The 19,077-nt window shown below is 36.2% G+C and overlaps 1 protein-coding gene across 1 annotated transcript in view; it reads left to right on the plus strand.

The window, feature by feature from the left end:
• The window catches only part of LOC129232776 (phosphoglucomutase-like), a 59,984-nt gene that overhangs the window by 27,549 nt on the left and 13,358 nt on the right, over positions 1 to 19,077 (plus strand). Inside the window, 1 exon segment of the mRNA XM_054866879.1 lies at positions 11,742 to 11,861. Within this exon segment, the coding sequence (XP_054722854.1) occupies positions 11,742 to 11,861 (120 nt within the window).

Consider the following 19,077-nt stretch of genomic DNA (forward strand, 5'->3'; position numbering starts at 1 on the left):
ATGCGAGCTTATGAAGTACAGGATAATGATTTTCTTTTGATTGTGAAACATATTTATTTGTGAACAACTAATTGTAATATTGGTGCTTTAATACTCATTGCACATAAAACTCATTCTGAAGTGCTAATATGTAGATATATTCTGAATGTTAGTTTCAAAATTTGGGAAATGATCTATATAACGCAAAATCCTGTATAACGCAAAAGCTCTGGTACCAAGGTCTGCGTTATAACGGTCTTCTACTGTATTTACAGGCATTTTTAAGTAAAAATTTTATGATTTACAATCACTTTTTACTTCCTTTTACAAAAAAGGAAGTATTGTATTCGCGAAAAAAATTTCACTCAAAAATCGACCTTAATTTCTATTTTGCTCACCCCCAAATGAACGTTGAGTTTTTTTTTTTTCAACCCGACCACACGTGGATATATGCCTAGGAACGTACAGACACCCGAAATATCCATTTTGACGACCCCCGAGTTAATTACGACGAGTTTTCTCGTGACGTCTGTATGTACGTATGTGTGTATGTGTGTCGCATAACTCAAGAACGGACTGTCCTAGGAAATTTAAATTTGGTACGTAGACTCCTAGTGGGGTCTAGTTGTGCACTTCTTTTTTTGGTTGCATTCGGATGCTCTAAAGGGGGTCTTTTGCCCCTTTTTGGAGGAAAATCATTGTTAATTTCGATGTAAACTCTAGTGGTGTTATTATTTGGCGGACCTTTGGCGATATCTCGCCAGTCTTTTGGTAGCCAAGTTTTGTCGCTAACTTGGCGACAAATATGGCTGTTTTTTTTTTAAAATCTGGTTTCAATTTGGCCACTGTTGGTGATATTTAGAGAGTAAATTATTGAATCCCATCAAAATTGCCAGTAATGGGGAAATGACATTAAATTGGAGTAAAAGGAAGTCATGTGATGCACACATCAGCTCGTTTTCTTGACTGGAATAGACTTACTACATAGTTACAATACTATCAGATAGGTAGTGCAAAACAAGAGTAAATGTTTCACCATTTCACTTCTATTTCACTTTACCCCACATTTCCCTACTTATAACTGAAAAATACCTAGGAGGAAATAGTTCCAGCACTTTTAAATTAAGTCCTTACAATTCAATTCCAAAATGCATTATTGAGTACAGATGAAAGCACATGGAATAGAAATGATTTAACTTATATCCAAGATTCAATATTATTCCAATACCAGTTATAAATAAGTAGTGAGCCCTTGCGTAATATTGCTTCAACAAACTCGAAAAGATTGGTTTCCTTAAACACTTGAAAAAAAGTAATAAAAATTTTTAAAAAAACCCGAATGAGTCGAAAGTACAGAATCAAGAGGGAAAATTGAAAATCGTTGTAAAAGCCTTATACTATTAAAAATCAATTACAAGTATTTTTTTTTTTTTTAACAAATGGAAACTGGCAACAGATAAAAATTTTAAATCATTGCTTTTAACTTCCTTGTCGGCCAACAATGAATTCCGTTACCAGTCGAGTGAATAAAGGCTTATACGTATTTAAATCGGTTTTGAAGCGTTATAAGTCGAGTTCTAGGTAACGTGGAAGCTCATAACACAATCCATGAGACGCAGAAAAAAATACTCTTTATTTTGGTACTACTGTTTGACCACGGATTGTATGGAATTGGCAAACATCCAGTTAAGGCGACTCCATCTGAATGAGGGGGAAAATAAAAATTTTATGCGCGTTCTCCGCTGATTTGAATGAGACTCTGCTTAATTTAGAGGCTAACATACATCTGCAAAATCTGACATCCCTGATAACCATAGACTAATAATAAGAGTAGACCGAGCTTTCCCAGACTTGCTGATGAAAAAATTGGTTCATGGATACATCATGTGACTGGTGGGAGGCTTGGCGAAAACTTTGGCAGCATGGTTGCTAGATGGCAACATTATCTATAGTTTGGCACTCGACATGTATTTTAAGACGTAATGTGTTTTTATTATAATTTTTTTTCCAGGTGCAGAGATGATTGAACTGTTTTTCTTTTAGTTATGCATTGTTTTGACATTAGTAATTAGTTTTTCATCAGTTTTCAGTCACTTTTATTTCATTCGGAACTGCTACGTCAGCGTTGGCGTGAACGTTTTGCGTTTACGCAAAAATGTACTAATCGGTACCTTAAATTGAAATTGTAGGTAAAAATCTTACCGTTTGCCGATTCTTTTTGGGCGCTTGCATCTTTTAATGCTTAGAGAGTTATTGAAATTGACTAAAGAAAATGCACACTACTATCTAAACGAAAAACTCACTATATTAACAAAATATTTACAACTTAGAATGACAAATTTGCAAATCGGACTCCATAAAAGATCATTCTTCCGTGTTCCATCAATTCTATTTATTTAATTTCTCGCCGGCGTTGATCGTCTGCTACGATCGACGCCCGCTGTTGCTAGGATATCCACCAGTCACACGGTTTGGTTTATGAGCAGCAAAAGGGTTGCCATAGCTCGGTCTACTCTTATTATTAGTCTGTGCTGATAGCTAATCGATGCTTCCATTTCCGCGTGTGAACCGGATGTTTGCCTTTCCATACAATCCGTGGTTAGACAGTAAATTTTAAAATTTTTATATATTTTCAGTGCAAAAATCGCAAAAACCCTTTTAGAGGTTTTTAATTAATATCTTCGTTAATGAATGTCATCCGAAGACGCAATCTAGATAAGAACACTCTCGACCAACTCTCTTTTCGAACAGTTTTTTTTTTCCAAAATCGTCCATCCGTTTTGGCGCTAGAGTGCCAGATACACACACAGAGATACACAGACACGTCAAACTTATAACCCCCTTGTCACGGCCAGATTAATTCAGAAGAGGGCACCGTTGCTGTAAAATATTGTAAAATAAAATTGGCAACGGCAAGAGATAAAAACAGATTGCATCGGTCGAAATGTTGTAGTTTCAGTTGTGTTTTGAAGGCGCAAGCCTAAATTTTACTAATCCCTTTTAATGTAAATAAATTTTAACTTTACTTACCTCATAGTGTTTTCTAACTTATTTGAATTTTACAATTTACAAAACCCCTTCCTTTGTTGTCAGGGGTTAAAAATAAAAGTCCCTGCATACAGGGTACCAGTCTAATTCAAAAAGGGGGTAAAAACACTCACCTCCCTTTCAACCCGCCGGCTCTCTAGGAGTCTTTCCGTGTCTTCCATTGCTTGAAAACTTCGATAGTTGTCCATCTCTCAATCCATTCGAACAAGAAATCGATGATGAGGACCTGTTTAATAAAGGTGAAGTAGTATCTGCCAATCATGCTGAAGTACATCCACACTGAAAGCACACGGACCAAATACATTGCTAGCTTCTTTCATCATATAACACTTAATAACAGTTTATTGGGTGGTACCTTTTGAAAATTTTTTTTTAAATTTATGAATACAGTCGGACCTCCATATATCGAAGTAGCAAATTGCCAGAAAAAAATTCGATATATAGAAATTTCGATATAAAGAAACGATCTTATTTTATCCTAAAACATTAAAATTAAAGCTAATTTTCGTGTATGAAACCTAATTTCTAATTTATACGAGCATCGGATTAAACGAAAGTTAAGAATTAAAAGAATAACAGAAATTACATTTTTGCGCCTTCATACATCTTCATTCTTCGGTAATTCAACTTGATCCGCCACATGAGGGGGTTTTCGTTTTAACAAATGTGATCGAGAGAAAAGTAAAAAATTAATCTACTTAACTTGACTGATTGTTACTGAAGCTAAGAAGACTAGAAATGATAATCAACAAACAAAAAGGATAACTTTAAACTGATTTTACAGTGTTACTGGTGACAACTAAGATTTCAAATAAACTGGAGGAAATTTAAGAACTCCAGAACGAAACAACGACCTATCTTCACACCCCTCAACCCCAGATTCCTTATGAGTTTCGTAGCAACCTTTAGTGAACATAATGTTCTCCCCTAACCTTTATTTTTCATGAGACAAACAGTCTAAAGAGGAAAAAAAAAAATCTACGAATGTCTCGAAAAAAAATTCGATATATAGAGATTTTTTCGATATATAGAAACAATTTTTCTATGCAATGAACATAGAAATTTGCTGGGATTTCGATGTATAGAAAATTTCGATATGTGAAAGTTCGATATATGGAGGTTCGACTATTTTGCGGAGATGTACTCCAGAGTCGGGATTTCGATATATAGAAAATTTCGATATGTGGAAGTTCGATATATGGAGGTTCGACTGTATTGTGTTTTCCTTTGCTTACTTTCGACGAGCGCGACTGGTTATTTAATCACGTGACAGCTAACGATCACGTGCTCCAATCAACTGCTTAGAATGGTAACCCCTGTGGTAACCGGTTGATCATAGAACGCTGCGGTTAGTAACCGGTTACCTACCGGTTAACCGGTGAGGTTCGTCGAACACAACCTTTGAACCCATAACATACACACTCATTTCGCAACCAATAATTTATTTTCAAAATCTTAAAATATTGCCCATATTTTTTAAAAATTCAAAAAAATTATGGAAATTTCAATTTTTTAAAATCCCTAAGGCTTTTTTGTTTTTTAACTTATTTAAAAAAAGATTTTTGTTAAGCAATCACAATATTCATCTCTAAAAATCTGTGCATTCATTTGTTTATATATGTATTGGAACATTTTCTGTGATTAAAAAAATTACGATTTTTTACATAATTAAAAAAAAATTTTGTTTTTAAAGGTATAACATGCTCTAAACATTTGAGTAATTTGTAAAATGCTTATCCAATGCACAGTTTTGTCAAACATGTTATCCCAATTGCAAAAAGTATTACTTTAAAGCTGTATCTTTAACAGAAAAAAAATCCTTAGGGATTCTAATGACATGAAAACACAAAAAAAAAACGATCATCGAGAAAAAGCAGTTTCAAGTTTTTCTTTTGCATAAGAACACATAGCGAGCACGGCCTAAAACCACTCATAACTTCTTTACTAATAATAAAGCTGAAAGACTCTCTGTCCGGAGGATGTCTGGATCTCTGTGACGCGCATAGCGCCCAGACCGTTCGGCCGATTTTCATGAAATTTGGCACAAAGTTAGTTTGTAGCATGGGGGTGTGCACCTCGAAGCGATGTTTCGAAAATTCGATTTTGTTCTTTTTCTATTCCAATTTTAAGCCCATTTTTCGCAGAAATTTAATAAAATGGGAAAGAATCTTTATCTTTATCTTCTTTATCTTTACTAATAATAAAGTGCACAAAGTTAGTTTGTAGCATGGGGGTGTGCACCTCAAAGCGATATTTCGAAAATTAGATGCGGTTCTTTTTCTATTCCAATTTTAAGAAAAAAACTATGATAAATTACGAAATTATCATAACGTGGAACCGTAACATGGGCACAAGCCAATTGGCGAGATTCCAAATTATCATAACGTGGAACCGTAACCTGGGCACAAGCCAATTGGAGAGAAAATTCACCATACATTTGTAAATATACAGGCGAACCGAAAGACCTTTTAATTTTTTCTATTACGGGCAAAGCCGTGCAGGTTCCACTAGTTTTAAATATTTGAACTAAAGCAATGAAACTTTTTCCCTGTGTTTGGAATAATTTGTAGTTTTGAAATAAGCAATAAAATATTTTTTGATCGTTTGATCATTTTTGAGGCACTGTGATCCCTTAACCGGACAAAACCAAATTTTTATTTTAACTACATTTTTTCCCGTGAACATTTTACATCGATATTCTATTTTAGTGGATAGTTTTTATTGACCTTTTGCTCTCGGGGGGAAATCTTCGATAAACATTCCAATGGGGTTGTTTCCAAAATTTTAAAAGTATTTTTTTTCTGAAAGAGCATGCTTAAAACATAGGATCTGACCATGCTTTAAATAATTTGTTTAAGTTTAATATTTTTAAAAAATTACTTTAACCGATGCGCTTTTATTGTTTACTAGTGGTACCCGCACGGCTTTGCCCGTAATAGAAAAATTAAAAGGTCTTTTGGTTCGCCTGTATATTTACAAATAATGTGTGGTGAATTTTCTCGCCAATTGGCTTGTGCCCATCTTACGGTTCCACGTTATGATAATTTGGTATCTCGCCAATTGGCTTGTGTCCATGTTACGGTTCCACGTTATGATAATTTCGTAATTTACTCGTCCATCTTATGATAATTTTGTTCTTAGAATTGGAATAGAAAAAGAACAAAATCGAATTTTCGAAACATCGCTTCGAGGTGCACACCCCCATGCTACAAACTAACTTTGTGCCAACGGTCTAGGCGCTATGAGCGTCACAGAGATCCTGACAGACAGACCTTGCGTTCGACGAACCTCACCGGTCGACCAGTAAGTTACCGGTTACTAACCGCAGCGTTCTGTGATCAACCGGTTACCGCATCGGTTATCATTCTAAGCTGTTGATTGTAGCACGTGATCATTAGCTGTCACGTGATTAACTAACCGGTCGCTACCGGTCGTGCTCGTCGAACGTAAGCAGACAGAGAGACTTTCAGCTTTATTATTAGTAAGGAAGACTAGAAAGTCACCGTCATGGTAGGACGGGTAAAGATTGCTTCTAGATTTGAACGAAGCTATTGCTTGCTTGGTGTTATTTTAATAGTTGACAGTTTAACCCTAACTCCAGTGGATTAGCCCGTAACTCCAGTAGATAGCGGTCATTGTTGACCATCTTTTCGTTTCTTCATTCCCCTGAAATGACACAGTCTTACCAGTAAAACCGTTAAGTAATCGGATCGAGTTCAGCCTTGTCACAATAAAGCGATTCCCTGCATGTCAAACATTACCAAATCATATTATCAAGTTATCATGCCGTGGCGCGAGTTTCATTGTTGAAACACGCGAGTTACTTGGGGCTAGAAACGAGACGACTCAATGTTTATGCTTTAGAGTAACGAAAATTGTAATACATACGCATCTCGTCATGTTAAATATTAACACGCAATAAAACATATTTCCTTTTACTGTGTATGCCTAAATATGACACATACGACAATTCATCGACTATTATTAATTTTTATATGAGACTGCTTCTGCCGATGACATCACAAATGATGAAATGCCATTCAATGTTGCCATTCACAGAGCAAAATATTTAATTCGCATCTTTACTCACGTGTATTGGCAACGATAGGGTTGATTCGACGCATCAGCTTAATAAGATTAGCCCATAGACTAATAATAAGAATAGGCCGAGCTATGACAACCCTTTTGCTGCTCATAAACCAAACCATGTGACTGGTGGATATCCTAGCAACAGCGGGCGTTGATCGTAGCAGACGATCAACGCCCGCGAGAAATAAAATAAATAGATTTGATGGAACTCGGAAGAATGATCTTTTATGGAGTCCGATTTGTAAATTTGTTATTCTAAGTTGTAAATATTTTGTTAATAGAATGAGTTTTTCGTTTAGGTAGTACTGTGCATTTTTTTTATTCAATTTCACAAACTCTCTAAGCAATTAAAGATGCAAGCGCCCAAAAAGAATCGGCCAACGGTAAGATTCTTACCTACAATTTCAATTTAAGATACCGATTAATACATTTTTGCGTTAACGCAAAACGTTTACTCCATTACGTTCACGCCAACGCTGACGTAGCAGTTCCAAATGAAAGTAAAAGTTACTGATAACAGTGATCAAAAAACTAATTACTAATGTAAAAATAATGCATAACTAAAAGAAAAACAGTTCAATCTCTGCACCTGGAAAAAAAAATTATATCGAAAACACATTAGGTCTTAAAATACATGTCGAGTGCCAAACTATAGATAATCCTGCCATCTAGCAACCATGCTGCCAAAGTTTTTGCCAAGCCTCCCACCAGTCACATGATGTATCCATGAACCAATTTTTTCCTCAGCAAGTCTGAGAAAGCTCGGTCTACTCTTATTTATTAGTCTATGGATTAGCCATTTTGGATCGGAGCACGTGTTTGAGTGTTGTCTTTTCTGGCGAGTTATCGCGTTTGGTGATTGTTCACTGTGAGCAATTATTAGCGGCACGTGAATTGTTTATTGAATAAAATATTATGTTCTGCAAATTTGGCGAAATCCGAAACTTTGCTGTGGTAACCCTAGCAGTGCAACAATGAAAAATCCAAAATGGCTAAGCTTAAGCTGATGCGTCGGCCTATCTATATAGCGGCTATAGGGTTGATAGCAAGCGTAGCGCGCAATTTTAATTCGCTTCTTGATTATCATAATGTGGAAACGTGGAGGAAAGATTTGCCAAAGTGCTTCATTTGTGACGTCATAATAAAGACCACGCCTTGTTTGAAAAATTGGTCATTTTAAAAAATTAATTAAAAAGTAACTGTAGGGAAAATGAAAGTATTTTCTCGGTCCATGTTTTTTTTTTTTTTTTTTTGCTTATTCTATCAATTTCAGTGACTAAAAATAGTATTTTTGACTGAAAGGAACAACTCCATTACAAGAAAAATGTGCATTCCCCTATAATACTACTTTAGTTTTGTTGTTGTTAGTATAGTTTGCTTTACCAACATTTTTCTCCAGGTACCCAGAACTGGAAAAGAAGCCCAAAACCCGAACGCTCCAGAGCTGTGCACTCCCTAGAACTGGAGCTTTAAAGTTTCCCTGTTCCAGGAATCCTCTATTTTTCCCATAATTTTAAATCGACTTGAAAACTTTAAAATTTTTGGTTAACAGCCAGTGGCCAGTAGACACTTTTAATTTAGTAACCGCTTTTTTTTATTATTAGTAATTTTTTATTATTAGTAATTTTTTTTATTAGGAGCTTTCTTTTTTTATTATTAGTAATCTTTTTTATTATTAGTAATCTTTTATTAGTAATCTTTTTATTCAGAGCTTTCTTTTTTATTATTATTGAGCAATCACGATTGCTTATTGTTCTCATTTGACCGTTTTTGGTGTCCGTGCCTTTTTCAGCTTGGACCAGAAGCCTCTGCAGCACCACCGCCCACCGTCCTCTGCAGGCGGCGCGGCGCGGCTGCTCCGGTCCTGAGCTATCTGCTTCTCCTGGTCGGAGGCGTCCATGTCCTACACACACGCACGCTCACACACTCATACACACACACGCCTACGTGCATACACACAGGTCTACGCACACACACAAGCCTACACACTAACACACACAACTATGCTCACGTAACCGCCCAGGAGGAGAGGCTGGCTTGGGGGGGGGGGGGGACAGGAGCTGTTTCTAGAAACAATAACTCCAATGAGTGGGGTCCTGTCTCAGTTCGTGATTGCGAAAAACATAATTTGAATTCAAAATTTAAGAATTCAAATTAATTTTAATTTTTTTAGTAAACTTTTTTTATTATTAGTAATCTTTTAATTCAGAGCTTTCTTTTTTTTCAATGGCGTTGTTTCCTTCAGTCAAAAGTAGTACTTTTAGTCACTGAAATTGATAGAATAAGCAAAAAAAAAAATAACATGGACCTAGAAAATTCTTTCATTTTCCCAACAGTTATTTTTTAATTATTTTTTTTAAATGTCCCATTTTTCAAACAAGGCGTGGTCTTGATGACGTCACAAATGATGCTCTTCGGCGCATCTTTGTACCGCGTTTCCACGTTATGATAATCAAGAAGCGAATTAAAATTGCGCTCTACGCTTGCTATCAACCCTATCGTTGCCAATACACGTGAGTAAAGATGTGAATGAAATATTTTGCTCTGTGGATGACGACAGAGAATGGTGTTTCATCATTTGTGATGTCATCGGCAAGAAATGTAAACAATGAAAGCCCCCCAGTTTAAGTAATTTTTAAAAAATATTAAACTTAAACAAATTATTTAAAAAATGGTTAGATCCTATGTTTTTAAGCATGTTCTTTCAGAAAAAATACTTTTAAAATAATGGAAACGACATTAGAGATAAGGCACAAAACTTTTATGTAAGGGTACGAATAAAGGGGTTGGCGTGTGAAACCTGATGCTACGTTGTACACAAAATGAAAAAAAAGGGGGACATTAAAAATGAATGTTACTCCAGCCATCCATTCTTGTAAAGAAGTTTGAAAAAGCAAAATACATTTAATAAAATGTTTTATAAAATAAAAAAGACTAAAAAACAAAACATTGTTTTAATCCATCATGTTGTTATTTTTGTAACATAACTTTCAAAACAAAAGTTGCAAATTTCAATCTGAAGTTCAGAAGCGAGCATAAATATTTAGTTCAACTGCTGCAGCCAGAATATATTTGGAGCTGGAGCATCAAAAAAAAAAAAAATAATAATAATAATAATAATAATTTGAATTTTGTGTGTATGTCGGCGTGTGTGTTTATGTGTGTGGGGGGTATGTGTGTTTGTGTGTAGGGGTATGTGTATGTGTGTGTAGGCATGTGTGTTTGTGTCTGTGTGCAGGTATGAGTGTGTGGGTAGTTGTGTGTATGAGTGTTTGTGTGTGGGGGGGATGTGTATGTGTGTGTAGGCATATGTGTTTGTGTCTGTGTGCAGGCATGAGTGTGTGGGTAGTTGTGTGTGTATGTGTAGGTGTCTGTATGCATGCGTGTGTGTGTATGTGTTTGTGTGTAGGCGTATGTATGTGTGTTTGTGTGTGTGTACGTGCGTGTATGTATGCGTGTAATTGTAGGATATGGACGCAACATGGAGACTGTTTTCGTTAGAGGAGCAGCATCGTGAGGAGCCGATCGACGGTAGTGCTGCAGAGGGTGTCGGTGGGAAAATAAAAGTATAGGACCTCAAAATAGTCAAATGATAGCAATAAGCAATCGTGATTGCTCAAAAAAATATCAGCTTCAAGTCCTTTTTGTTTTCTCCTTCATTATTAACTCTAAATAACTTTTTCTGCTGTTGTTTTCAATTGATTTTTGAGCAATCACAATTGCTCATTGTTCTAACTTGACTGTTTTGATGTCCTTTGATTTTATTTTCCCACCAGCACCCTCTGCAGCACCGCCGTCGACCGGCTCCTCACGATGCTGCTCCTATAGCGAACTCCAGGTTGCATCCATATCCTACACACACGCGCATACATACACAATTACACACGCACACACATACACAAACGCATACATACAGACACCCACACATACACACACACACACAAATACACACAACTACTCACACATTCATGCATACATACAGACGCCTACACACACACCACCATACATACACACACACACATACACACAACTACCCACACACTTATGCCTGCACACAGACACAAACACACATGCCTACACACACATACACATCCCCCCCCCCATACACACACATTCATACACACAACTACTCACACACTTATGCCTGCACACAGACACACACACATGCCTACACACACATACACATACCCCCCCCCCCCCACATACACACACATTCATACACACAACTACTCACACACTTATGCCTGCACACAGACACACACACATGCCTACACACACATACACATACCCCCCCCCCCACATACACACACACATTCATACACACAACTACTCACACACTTATGCCTGCACACAGACACAAACACACATGCCTACACACACATACACATACCCCCCACACCCACATTCATACACACAACTACTCACACACTTATGCCTGCACACAGACACAAACACACCTGCCTGCACACAGATACGCCTACAAACAACACACATACCCCCACACACAAACACACTTGCCTACATACACACACTCGTGATTGCGAAAAACATAACTTGAATTCAAGATGTCAAAATTCAAATTATTATTATTATTATTTTCTTTCTTTCTTTTTTTTTTTAATCAGGGAGAAAGACGGCATCTGGGCTGTACTGGCGTGGCTGTCGGTGCTGGCCAATCAGAAGATGAGCGTGGAGGACATCCTGGGACAGCACTGGAGGAAGTTCGGACGAAACTTCTTCACTAGGTACTTCATCTTTTGTCGCTTCTCTCTCTATCTCTCCTTTGGAAGGAGGGTTTTTTACTTCCTTTTACAAAAAAGGAAGTATTGTATTCGCGAAAAGTTTTCACTCAAAAATCGACCTCAATTTCCATTTTGCTCACCCCCGAATGAATGTTGAGTGTTTTCCCTGACTCGACCACACGTGGATAAGAACGTATAGACACGCGAAATATCCGTAATTACGATTCCCGAGTTAATTACAACGAGTTTTCTCGTGACGTCTGTATGTACGTATGTGCGTATGTATGCTGCATAACTCAAGAACGGTAAGTCCCAGTTTTATTCGTGAAAAAATTTTCACCCAAAAATCGGCCTTATTTTCCATTTTGCTCACCCCGAAATGAATGTTGAGTTTTTTTTTTTTTTTTTTCGACCCGACCACACGTGGGTAAGTGCCTAAGAACGTATAGACGCGCGAAATATCCATTTTGACGATCCCCGAGTTAATTACAACGAGTTTTCTCGTGACGCCTGTATGTATGTATGTACGTATGTATGTGCGTATGTGTGTCGCATAACTCAAGAACGGTAAGCCCTAGGAAGTTGAAATTCTGTACGTAGACGCCTAGTGGGCTCTAGTTGTGCACCTCCCCTTTTGGTTGCATTCGGATGTTTCTAAAGTGGGCTTTTGCGCCTTTGGGGGGGGGGGATCATTGTTAATTTTGATGCAAACTCAAGTGGTGTCATACTTTGTCGGACAGTTGGCGTTGTATCGCCAGTCTTTTGGTCGCCAAATTGGCGACAAATTTGGCGGGGTTTTTTTTTTTTTTAAATCTGGTTTTAATTTGGCCGCTGAGGGCGGGAGTTCCCACACCGTACTAGTATAAGCATCGCTTATACAAATAACTACTCCTCATTTTTACTTCCTTTTCCAAAAAAGGAAATATTGTATTCGCGAAAAAATTTTCACTCAAAATTCATCCTTCATTTCCATTTTGCTCACTCCCGAATGAAAGTTGAGTTTTTTTTTCGACCCGACCACACGTGGATATATGCCTAGAAACTTACAGACACCCGAAATATCCATTTTGACGATCCCCGAGTTAATTACAACGAGTTTTCTCGTGACGTCCGTATGTACGTATGTGTGTATGTATCTCGCATAACTCAAAAACGGTATGTCCTAGAAAGTTGAAATTTGGCAAGTAGACTCCTAGTGGGGTCTAGTTGTGCACCTTCTCTTTTGGTTGCATTCGGATGTTTCTAAGGGGGTCTTTTGCCCCTTTTTGAGGGGAAATCATTGTTCATTTCGATGTAAACTCAAGTGGTGTTATAATTTGTCAGACACTTGGCGATATATCGCCAGTCTTTTGGTCGCCAAGTTTTTTCGCCAACTTGGCGACAAATCTGGCGTTTTTTTTTTTTTTTTTTTTTTTTTTTTTGAGCAATCACGATTGCTTATTGCTTTCATTTGACTGTTTTTGACGTTCCTTTGATTTTTCCCACCGCCACCCTCCGCACCATCACCGTCGACGGGCTCCTCACGATGCTGCACCTCTAGCGAAAACCGTCTCCAGGTTTCGTCAATATCCTACACTTACACGCATACATACACGCACCTACACACATATACATATATACACCTACACACACACACATACACCTACAAACACATATATACACCTACACACAAACACACACACACCTACATACTCACAACTATCCACCCACTCATGCCTGCACACAGACACAAATGCCTACACACACATACACATACCCCCCACACACACACCTACACACAACTACCCACACACTCATGCCTGCACACAGACACAAACACACATGTCTACACTCACACACATACCCCCCACACACAAACACACGCATACATATACACACACACTCGTGATTGCGAAAAACATCATTTAAATTCAAGATGACAAAATTCAAATTAATTTTTTTTTAATTTGGTTTCACTTTGGCCACTGTTGGTGATATTTAGAGAGTTAACTATTAGATCGTCTTAAAATTGCCAATAATGGGGAAATAACATTAAATTGGTGCAAAAGAAAGTCATGTGATGTCAGCTCGTTTTTCTTTTCTTTTTTTTATAGATTGGGAGGCAGTGCCTAAGTCGTTAAGAGGCAATTGCATTACTGCCTGGTGCTTTAGAGGTCCCACACTGATTTCTTAGTGGAATTTGTTTGATAGACTTGATGATTTAATGGCTAAAACTTCAAGGGGAGTCAGTACCCTCTGTACCGTTAATGTTAATTTGCACAGGTTCATGTACCTTTTCCTGAAAATCTGTTTAAGATACATTTATGAAATTTTTTCTGTACCTTAAGGGGTCTAAGGACCCTTAACCTTCAAAATGTTCGACTTTCTGGAAAAAATACATGTTATGCATATTTTAATTCTGAACAATTTGATACCTTATTTATTACCATACGCCAAAAACTTTTCGAGTTATTGTAAAAATGCGTAAACTTTCCCCATAGAGATTTATGTTAACAGCAGCTGTTTAAGCCTCTTTTTCTCAGGTGCCGGTTTCTTCGCTTTTCTCGTTTTGCACCCATGATATCTCAGAAAGTTTCTTATATATTTCCGTAAAACTTTTCATACTTGTTTGTTTGGTTTATATTTATGACCTGAACCTAAATTTGTTTTTTTTTTAATTATTTATTTATTTTTTTGAAATTTTATAAGTCATAATTAAAATTTTCCAAAATTTTGGGCAAAAAAATATTTTTTTTTAAACATTAATTTCCATTTTTAGTTAAAATTTAGGTTCAGATCATAAATATAAACCAGACAAACAAGTATGACAAGATTTACGGAAATATATAAGAAACTTTCTGAGATATCATGCGCGCAAAACGAGAAAACCGAAGAAACCGGCACCTGAGAAAAAGAGGCTTAAACAGCTGCTGTTAACATAAATCTCTATGGGGAAAGTTTACGCATTTTTACAATAACTTGAAAAGTTTTTGGCGTACGGTAATAAATAAGGTATTAAATTGTTCAGAATTAAAATATGCATAACATATATTTTTTCCACAAAGTCGAAATTTTTGAAGGTTAAGGGTCCTTAGACCCCTTAAGTAAATTGTTTTCTCTATACTGAAGTAACATTTTACAGAAAGGAAGCTTAGTTTTTTTTTTAAAAAAATTCTAATGCGTAAGTCACTGTATTTTTTTCAAAAAATGCCATTTTGTAACACAAAATCAGCTCTATTAAAAAATAATTTTCGAATATGAGAAAAAGTTTACTTCAGTATATGCAGTTAGATGTATGGAATAGGTGGTAAAAATTTCAAAGCCTAACACAATTTAGTTTCTGAGAAAAGGAACATTTAGTTTCAAAAATACCATTTCGAGATATTGCAATTTAAAGGGGACAATCATACCTTATCAACATGCGTTTAAATTTTTTTAAAGCTTATTTTAACTTACTTCTAATATGAGCACGATCAAGAAATTTGTATCATTAAAAAGGTATTGAAATGGAGTTTCAAAACATATAAAAATCAAGAAATCAAATTTTTGAAAGTATTTAGGGTACTGACTCCCCCTGGATGAATAAATGATACTTGATAAACATTCATCGATTGAATAGCAAAACTTACCGATGAAATTTAATCAAAAATGAATTGAAAAATAAACTTTGTTTTATTATATCAAAAATATTTATTTTAGACGCTTATAAGCCTTCCTACAGTTACATAGCATTTTCATTCTTTCTCTCCCCCCCCCCCCCAACCCCAAATATTCAATTTTGGAAAGGGGGTCGGCAAAATATTTTGGTGCGTTAAAGCCTAGATTTCTATCATAGACCCCGGCTTCGACCATTATGTGTCTGTGAGCGAAATTTTTAATAATTCAATTTTGGTCGCTTGTCTAATTTGTCAAATTATAGGGTAGTCCGAACATGGAATGAATAATTGTTTTTTTTTTCACCCTCTCTTTTTGAACAAATTTTATCATGGGCGCCCATATGCAAAGTTGCAGGGGGGGGGCTAAAATAATTTCCCCATGGAAACTGATTTCAGGACAGATTAGAGTCATTAAAATTTGACATTTTTAATAATTTATTCATTAATGGCTGGAGAAGAAATGTTTTTACATTTTTACAAAGAAAAAAGTGCTATAAGCAAGGAAGTTCTAATTTCAAAGGAGGGGCTCGAGCCCCCCCTTGCCCCCCTATATGGGCGCCCTTGAATTTTATCAGTGCATCCGCACGTTTCACCTTTATAAGTTTCTATAACCCTTTCAGGGGCGCATCATTAATTTTTGAGAAATATGAAGAAAAAACACCACAAGTAGGTTTATTTGATCATCTAGACATAGATTTTTCAGTTAAAAATTTTTTTTGGCAACCTTTTTCGCTGGGGGTGGTGTCCCCATTAGTTCACACCCCCCACCTGGGGAAGGACAAAAACATGTTTATACATGTAAAAATGAATTTGAATCATTTAGAACAATATGATTGAGTACCTCAGGTAAAATCAAGAAAAATGATTCACTCTTTCAGCGCTAATTTAAAATTTTAAAATCTGAAACAAAATTCCAGTTTTGGGGTAAACGAAAAATTGAAAATTTGATGATTTGGACAAGAAATAGAACCTACGAAAAAAAATTTTTTTTTTTGTTATTCTGCCATCTCATTTTGTTAATTGAACTCAAAAGAAGGGGACTCAGGCGATCTTGATTCAAAACATTCGGGAAAAAAAGAGAAAAAAATTCATAAATTGGTGGTTTCACAGCGCGACCACCGCCCCTAAAAGTGATAAAGGTCAGTTTTTGATCTTTTTTTCTCCCTAGGGATCAACTGAAAATCTGATATGAGACCTGTATTACTAAGCAATGAATTTGGATTTTTTAGTTGTTGGACCTCCATATATCGAAGTAGCAAATTACCGGGAAAAAAACTCAGACAGAAATTTTGTTACATTTAAACAATCTTAGTTTATCATTAACCTCTCCTAAAACATTAAAATCAGAGCCAATTTTCGTGTATGAAACCCAGTTTCTAGTTTATACGAGAATCAAATTAAATGAAGACTACATATATTCAGTAAATTACCGCCCATTAGCCAGGGCTAAAGCAGAAATACATGAAATGCACCGCCAGCTCAGTCGTTTCCAGCCGAGGACTGCAGTTTCGTGCTTATTCGAGTACTCGTCAGCCCGGCATAGGAAAGTGACTGAGCTTGCTTTGTGCTATTTCTATTTTAGCTACCAGTTTGTTTGATTCTCTTGGCTTCCTTAACACTTTCAGGGGCGGTGGTTGCGCTGTGAAACCACTAATTTATGAATTTTTTTCTGTCTTTTTTCCGAATTTTTTGAATCAAAATTGCTTGAGTCCTCTTCTTTTAAGTTCAATGAACAACATTAGATGGCAGAATAACAAAAAAAAAAAAAAAAAAAATCATAGGCTCAATTTCTTGTTCAAATCATCAAATTTTTCATTTTTCATTTACCCCAAAAATTGCAATTTTTTTCAGATTTTAAAATTTTTAATTAGCGCTGAAAGAGTGAATCATTTTTCTTCTTTTTTCCTGAGGTAGTCAATCATATTGTTCGAAAATATTAAAATTCATTTTTACATGCATAAACATGTTTTTGTCCTTCCCCAGGTGGGGAGTGTGAATAAATGGGGGCACCACCCACAGTGAAAAAAATTCTGAAAAAAAATTTTTTAACTGAAAAATCTATGTCTAGATGATCAAATAAACCCATTTGTGGTGTTTTTTTCTTAAGATGTCTCAAAAATTAATGACGCGCCTCTGAAAGGGTTAAGAGGTTTTCCGTCTCCAGCTCAGTCACTTTCCTATGCCGGGCTGACGAGTGATAATAAGCACGAAACTGCAGTCCTCGGCTGCAAATGACTGAGCTGGCGGTGTATTTCATGAAGACTACATAGTTGATAATGTAATCAGGAGAAAAGTAATAAATCAATCTACTTAACCTGAATGATTTTTACTGAAGCTAAAAAGACTAGGAATGATAATCAACAGCCAAAAAGGATAGCTTGAAAATGATTTTTCTGTATTACTGGTTGCAACCAAAATTTGAAATAAGCTTGAGGGAATTTAAGGCGTCTAAGGACCCTTAACCTTCAAAATTTTCGACTTTCTGGAAAAAATATATGTTATGCATATTTTAATTCTGAACAATTTGATGCCTTATTTATTACTAGTGATACCCGCACGGCTTCGCCCGCAATAGAAAAATCAAAAGGTCTTTTGGTTCGCCTGTATATTTACAAATGATGTGTAGTGAATTTCCTCGCCAATTGGCTTGTGCCCACGTAACGGTTCCACGTTATGATAATTTCGTATCTCGCCAATTGGCTTGTGCCCATGTTACGGTTCCACGTTACGATAATTTCGTAATTTATGATACTTTTTTTCTTAAAATTGGAATAAAAAAAGAACCACATCGAATTTTCAAAAAATCGCTTCGAGGTGCACACCCCCATGCTACATACTAACTTTGTGCCAAATTTCATGAAAATCGGCCGAACGGTTTAAGCGCTATGCGCGTCACAGACATCCTACGGACATCCTACAGACATCCTACAGACATCCAGACATCCTCCGGACAGAGAGACTTTCTGCTTTATTATTAGTAAAGACTATACGCCAAAAACTTTTCAAGTTATTGTAAAAATGCGTAAACTTTCCCCTTAGAGATTTATGTTAACAGCAGCTGTTTAAGCCTCTTTTTCTCAGGTACCGGTTTCTTCGGTTTTCTCGTTTTGCGCGCACGATATCTCAGAAAGTTTCTTATATATTTCCATAAAACGTTTTATACATGTTTGTCTGGTATATATTTATGATCTGAACCTAAATTTTAACTAAAAATGAAAGGTAATATTAAAAAATATATATATTTTTACCCAAAATTTTGGAAAATTTTGATTATGACTTGTAAAATTTCAAAAAATAAATAAATAATTTAAAAAAAATTAAACAAATTTAGGTTCAGGTCATAAATATAAACCAGACAAACAAGTATGACAAGATTTACGGAAATATATAAGAAACTTTTTGAGATATCATGCGCGCAAAACGAGAAAACCGAAGAAACCGGCACCTGAGAAAAAGAGGCTTAAACAGCTGCTGTTAACATAAATCTCTATGGGGAAAGTTTACGCATTTTTGCAATAACTTGAAAAGTTTTTGGCGTATGGTAATAAATAAGGTATCAAATTGTTCAGAATTAAAATATGCAT

This window comes from Uloborus diversus, unplaced genomic scaffold, assembly GCF_026930045.1.
Source record: "Uloborus diversus isolate 005 unplaced genomic scaffold, Udiv.v.3.1 scaffold_14, whole genome shotgun sequence".
In the NCBI taxonomy this organism is placed as follows: Eukaryota; Metazoa; Arthropoda; class Arachnida; order Araneae; family Uloboridae; genus Uloborus; species Uloborus diversus.